Raw genomic sequence first — 6521 nt, forward strand, 5'->3', positions numbered from 1 at the left:
TGGCTCCGCCCCCTGCCCGGCCCACTCCGCAGGGGCGGGATCCCCTCTTAAAAGGGCAACTGCTGTGGGACCGCCTCACACCAAGCTGAGCTTTCGGGCTCTTAACAAGTGCAGATGGGTGGTTTAGGAGCCAAAAGATGGGCAAGGTTCATTTTCTTCTGGTTTCTCTCTACATAGTTTCCAATTATTCCACCCAATGACAACCCACGGAAAGAAAGGCATCCCCCCCTTCCATTAGTAGATCTAGAAGTGGGGTCAAGAATGGCACTGGGTACCCACAGCCTCTGGTCGCCGGCGTCAGAGTGCTTGGGATAGGCGAGGGGTGAGGCAAGATGAAGGAATCGGGTCTCAGGGGCAAGAGAGGAAGCTGCGGCGGGTGGGCAGAGATGAATGCTGCATGGCCAGGGATGCGCGGTGGGGAGTGGCTGCGGCCAGAATCCAGGCTGGTGACCCACCCCTCTTGTCCTCTGGGGATCCTTTGCGTTGGGGCTCCCTCCCCCAAACTCAAATTCAAATGGTAGGGGGCGTGTCTGAGCAGGAACAAGCTCCACCCCTCTCTCAGGACCTAACGGGAAAGCGGTGCAGGAAGAAGCAGGTGGGGGCAAGCGTGCACGCAGAACCGAGAACAAACCACGCGGGGCAGCTGGGTTTCGTCACAGTTTTCCAAGGGGGTTCTCTTAGTGTTGCAGCCGCCACAGGCTTTGCAAGGCCTCGGTACACGCCCGGATAAGACTACACAGCTGGATACTGGTCTCCAGGGAGTTGCTGGAACTCAGCTCCACGGAGGCCCAGCCCAGCTTCTGCAGGAGGGCCGTCTGGGTGCAGGCCAGAGCATCTGCATTTGCGGGCACTGCAGCAGGAGGGGCCGGCCCCTGGGCTGCTTTGAGCCCTGCTGCCGCTCCCTCACAGTGTTCAGGACGAGGGACTGGGGGCTGAGGGGCGGACCGGGAGCCCGAGGGGGGCTCTGAGGCAGAAGCCAGCTGGTGCTCCCGAGCTTGGGACAGGGCAGCCTGGGCGTTCAGAGCTAGAAGAGAAGGGGATGGACTGGTCAGTGGCTGGGCCCTCGCCCCGAGCCACCTCCTTTCCACTGACTGTCCGGCTCTTCCTGTCCTTGCGGCAGGTGCTGGTCTCTCTAGAAGGCCCTCTGTCCGCTCTGCGTTTGAGCTCTGACGCTCCAGGGTTAGCACAAAGCAGGTGGTAAGGGCGCCTAACGAATGAACCGACAGGAGCGGGCCCTACCCCCGCGGCGCCCAACTCCAGCCCCTCGGTCACTGCCAGGCCCACGGCCTCCATCACCACTCATCACCATCATGCACACCTGGCCCCTCACCCGGGTTATCTTTATCCACGTCTGAGTCGAGCTCCTGACAAGCCACGCAGTAGACTTTCCGCTGTTTGTCTTGGAGGAGGATCGTCTAGGGGCCAGAAAGCACATGGGGCAGGGGTGAGACGCCGGGCAGTGGGGTCCCCAGAGAGACCCCACGGAAGGACCGTGCGGCCTGGCCCGGGCTCCATCTCCGGCCCACCCGCCCCGGGCCTCGCCTCACCCCGCATTCCGAGCACGTTTCGCCCAGCATGCGGTAACCGCGCAGCAGGTAGTCGCCCATGAGTCGGGAGATACGATCCTGCCGTTCGCGTCGCGCCTGCAGGACCTTCGTCTCTGCCTCAGTCGGAGGCTCCCAAGAGAAATCATCAACTTCTGGGGGAAGAGAGGCACAAGGGGCCGGGGGGTCTTGCCGGAGCGAGCTGCCTCCTGTACCCCGCAGCCACAGGCCCCCGCAGGCCATGTCCTCACCAGCGCCGTTCAGAGCCATGTCGCCGTTGTCTCTGCCCGACTCGCCGGAAATGACGCGCAAAGAGAGCGCCTCCCGCAGCGGGTCCGCGTCCTCCATATTGGGCCAGCGATGAGGGCGGAAGTGCGTTTCGCGTGGGCCTTAGCCGTGGATTTGCCCACAGTGGGGCGTGTCGAACCGCAGGCTCGACCTACCTCCCCCGAGCGCTCCGAGCTGGAGCCCCGCCCCCTCGGGCGGAGGCTTTTGATTGGTTGGATTCAGAAGCCGCGTCTCTATGGCAACTCCGCTCGGTTAGCTGAACCAGGAAGTGGCTTCCCAGACTTTTCCCAGGCTCGCCCTCCTCACCCCGTGCGGGTGGAGCAGCACTTGGCGGGGGAAACCCGCCGACCTCCGCCTCTCTGGAGTTTCCCCTCTCGGATAGGTCGGACCGGACGCAGGCGGGGCATTGACATCACCACAACAAAACAGTCCGAGCCGTCCGGGCGGCTCAGACACCTCGTGACCCGTCGTCCGTCCGTCCGTGCTTACTCAAAGTCAGCAGTTCGAAACCCCAGCCGGTCTGCGGGAGAAAGATGAGCCTTTCTACTCCCATCTCGGAAACCCATCTCCCCTGTTCTATGGGGTCTGCTAGTTGGGGAGCCCCTGAGCCCCCCAAGGCTCTTCGCACACCCGCCATCATGTTAAGAAGAAACCGCACTTTCGACCCGCACGTGGAGCCTCTCCGTTCCCCAGGCTTCTTGCTTCAGCCTCGGCAAGGCAGGCAGGACCCTCGCTTTCTGTTCTCCGCCCCCCCCTTCGGAGCCCTTTTGGTGCTCTATCTGGTCCGCCGCCCTGGCTCCCCTCCCCTCCCCCTGGGAAGGCCAGGGGCTGGTGGACAAGTCTGCTCCTAAGCCGTTAGCGAGTGTAAACTTTCAAAAAGCTTTGAAAAGCACTGTGCTGGGCGAGGAAGTCCCAGGTGCCAGCTGCAGCTGAGTGGTGCCAGCTGGAGGGCTGCAGGGAACACCTGTTGTCTGATTACAGACTGAGTGGCAAATGCCGATCACCAGTGCACCCTGAACAATGTGGTTCTGGCACACTCCAAATCTCCCTCCCCTCTAATCTTCGGTGTTCTTTTTCCGAGTGGCAGCCACTGCCTTAATAGGTTTGAAAAAGCCAGACAGGGGAGCAGGGGTGTCAGGTACTCAGCCTGTGCCCCAAGGCAGTAGGGAAGGAGCTAGGCTAGGCTTTCGATCCCTGTTATCTCATGGACCAACCTCCTTCTTTATCTAGACTGGGGTTTTTTTCAGTCTTACTTGAGGCACCCGCCTCCTGATCCCACATCCCTCCTCTGTAGACCCTTAGAAACTGCCATTCTCTGGCTGGTTGCTACCTCTTGCTTCCTAGGACAGGCCTGTGCCCTACGTCCTCGCTCTCTCCATCTTCCCAGCAGGCTCTTGGGAAGCATTGGCTGGCTCAGGGCCAATATCCTGGTTGGCTGGAGAAGTTCTCCCAGCCTCTAGTCCTTATACGGACACAGCCGCTCCAGTTCCTTGATGTCTACAGCTCCCAGTCCCACCCTCAGCTCCTCAGCGCCGCACGCTGTCACCGTAATGGTCAGTACCCACTCAATGGCATATTCTGCCTGGCATCTACCAAATCCCTATCATGTAATCCTCATCGCTTGATGGGGTGGGGAATAGTTAACCATCTTGTACCGAGTAAATGATTTTAGAAAAAATTGCCGAGTGATTCTCTTAAAACATAAATCCAGCCATGTCACCCTTCTGCTCAAAACCCTCCACCACACTTGGATGAAAATCCAAAGTCCTTTCTATGACCCCCGAGGTCCCTTAGCTACGCTCCTCTCCTCCCGCTCTCCCTGCCCTTCTCTGCCATTGCTCAAAGAGATTCTTATCACCACCGCTTCTCAGGACCCCTCCCTGCTTCATACTCCAGAGGAGGGTGGCCAGCACCAGCTTGGGGTCAGGCAGGCCTGGGTTTAATCCTAGATCTGCTGCTTAGCTGCTGGGTCACTTGAAGTCATTCACTTCTCTCTGGACTTCGATTCCCCACCTGTAAACTAGGTCCAGCGACACCTCCTTGGCAGGGTTGCTGAGAGAGTTCAAGGAGGGAACCTGAGGAGAGGGTTGGTAGGGGACAGTTGGCCATGAAGCTCTCCAGTTTCCGCAGTTGCTGTAAGTACAGACAGTGCCTTCAGTGCCCTGGACCATCTCTCCAAGGATGTCTGTGAAGTCCACAGCTTGGGGCAAGTGAGTCGCTCAAGTGTCTCCCTCTGGGGCAAACTTCAGTTAAACTTCCTCACTGCCCGTTGTCCAAGATTGGGAACCCCTGAGCTCAAGCGCCTCCCCTACAGGCATCCAGTCAGGTCCATCCACACAGGTAAGAGAGAGCGACAAACCCCATGACTCCAGGGTCAGGGAAATGAACAGAGAGACGCTCGCGCGGCTTGCTGTGCTGTGGTTAAGCAAACCCTTGGTCTCTGGCCCAGGGGTCCGTGACTCCTGTCACAGTCTGTGATATGACACCCTTCAGGGTTATTGCTGGTCTGGGCAATGAGGATGGGGTGCTGGCAGATCTATGGCTTCCTGGCAGAGGAAGGATGATGTTCCAGTGAGCTGATTAAAAGCCGAAGGAACATAGGTTGGCACAGACGTTGATCACGTGATAGGGTCCCCTAAGCAAAAAACGGTCTTTGACATGATTTCCTGTTCACGAGGATGAATTGGGTAGTTGCAGGCCCAGTCCCAGGACGTAAATGTGCAGTCAGCTACCAGACCTTGTCCGCTTGCTCGGGAGACGAGCCCCGTTGGTACGGCGGTTAAGTGTTAGGCCACTAACCAAGAGCTCCGGCATTTGAGCCCACCAGCCATCCTGTGGGAGAAAGAGCCGGCTGCTTCCTTAAAGATTGTTGTTGTTGCTGCTGTCGGGACCCTCTGGGGGTGCCCACCCATAGTGACCCCCTGTGCACAGAATGAAACGCCACAGTTGTTCTGTCTGAGCCCATTGTGTCCACCCATCTCCTCCAGGGTCTTCCTTGGGAATCCTGTGGGGCAGTGGTCCTCTAACCTGCAGGATTACCATGCGTCAGACTCCACTCAACAAATGGGTGGGGTGGGGTGGGGTGGGGTTTGGGAGGGTCTTTGTAGGAATGGAATGGGAAGGATTGAGCTCCTCCCAGTGTAGTGCCCACGTTGTAATGAGACTCACTCTGGGGATGGAGACATTCCCAACCGTTCTCAGGATTTACACGCACACAACACGAGATGAAAGCAATACACTACCATTATGGAGAAAAACCAGACACCGTTCTATAGAACACTGGTCACTGGTCCTGTGTCTTAGGAGATGAGAGGGGGAGAAGGTGATGCTGATTAATGAAGAATAGCAACCGCTGGGTCATTTTACAATTCAGCCCTTCTTGTGGTCTGTCATGCCCATTATCTCCAGGCCCAAATGACGGTAAAAAGCCCTGGAGCGGTATGTGTTTGTTTTCTCAGCCGGTCTGGGCTGCTGTAAGGAAAGTTCTGACCATCACAGGTAGACAGACCCGGGTAGGGAACCACAGCTAAGGCATTCACCAGTATTCAGGCTCTGCCTTTGTATTTACGATATTGATCAAGATGACCCACCAGAGAATGAGAAACAAAACCGAGGGAATTCTTGTGATCAGCACCACTGCATGGAAAATGCCCCCACCTCTTCTATTGAGACCAAGCCGAGAACAAGAAAAATAGTTCATGAGGGAGGCGGGGCACAGGGAGGGGGAGGGAAAATGAGGAGCTGATACCAAGAGCTCCAGTAGAAAGAAAATGTTTGGAGAATGATGATGGCAGAAAATGTGCAAATGTACTTGACACCATGGATGGATGGATAGATTGTGATAAGAGTTGTACGACCTCCCAATAAAATTATTTTTAAAAAGAAAAAAATAGAGAGGTTATTGTGATAATGGGACAAAAATACCCTCTATTTAATTGGTCTCCAAAAAAAAAGAGAGTAAAAAAAACAAAAAAGAAATTAAAAAGAAAACAAAAAAAGAGAGAGTATTTAGTTGGTCTCCTTTAAAAGAAAATTCATGGCTCTGCGAGTCAAGTCCAAGTCCTAATAGATGTGTGTGATACTGACTAGGCCAAGGTTCTCCGTGGTTTGGCAGTTAACACCTAGTCATTCCCCAGGATGTGCCCTAACACAATGTAATTAACTCCATAATGTGATCTTCTACGAGCAGCCAATCCACTGTAAGAAGGTGAGAGTGGGGTCTAACACCTTTCCTTAGGGCGCATCTCGGTGCAATTGAAAGGAAGCGCCTTTGGGACCACAGCCTACTTCCAGTCGACAGTGAGTGGCTGCAGTGGGAACGCTTGCTTGCTTTCACTGTGCCTGCATCATCTCTCTGGTTCCTCAACCTCTAGTTCCTTGGATTTGAGCCAACAGCCTGCCATGTTGCCTGCCAATCCTGGACGTCATCAGCAGCATGCCACCTGACCTGCCAATGTTGCATTCATTCCCCTCTGCAGCCACCACTCAGAGGTCTTCCTACTGGACTTGTGTCACCAGCCCCTGCAACTGCCAACAGGAGACACCTCCAGTCTAACATCTGACCCAACATACTTGGAACTTGGACTAGTCTACAGTGAACCCTCGTTTATCGCGGTTAATCGGTTCTAGACCCTACCGTGATAAATGAAATTCCGCGAAGTAGGATTCCTTATATCCAAAAGTTTTACC

At 55.7% G+C, this 6521-nt stretch overlaps 2 protein-coding genes across 3 annotated transcripts in view; one reads left to right on the forward strand and one right to left on the reverse strand.

The window, feature by feature from the left end:
* Positions 1–648: 648 nt before the first annotated feature.
* Positions 649–1846, reverse strand: ZNRD2 (zinc ribbon domain containing 2). Of its 2 annotated transcripts, XM_004713530.2 has the most exons (4): positions 1796–1846; positions 1548–1699; positions 1331–1415; positions 649–1024 (listed from the first exon to the last, which is right to left on the reverse strand). In XM_004713530.2, exons 1-4 carry the CDS (start codon positions 1812–1814, stop codon positions 678–680), a joined length of 603 nt encoding a protein of 200 aa, XP_004713587.1. In that variant the 5' UTR covers positions 1815–1846; the 3' UTR covers positions 649–677. The 2 variants fall into 2 exon arrangements, with proteins under 2 accessions (XP_004713587.1, XP_045153226.1); XM_045297291.1 differs by having other exon boundaries at positions 1548–1814.
* LTBP3 (latent transforming growth factor beta binding protein 3) overlaps positions 1813–6521 on the forward strand; it is a 36056-nt gene continuing 31347 nt past the window's right edge. Inside the window, exon 1 of the mRNA XM_004713677.4 lies at positions 1813–1877. Coding sequence (XP_004713734.1) covers positions 1813–1877 — 65 coding nt within the window. The remainder of the gene's footprint in view (positions 1878–6521) is intronic.

The sequence above is a fragment of the Echinops telfairi genome, unplaced genomic scaffold (genome assembly GCF_000313985.2).
Source record: "Echinops telfairi isolate 266 unplaced genomic scaffold, ASM31398v2 ScPeMD7_7417;HRSCAF=8455, whole genome shotgun sequence".
NCBI lineage: Eukaryota > Metazoa > Chordata > Mammalia > Afrosoricida > Tenrecidae > Echinops > Echinops telfairi.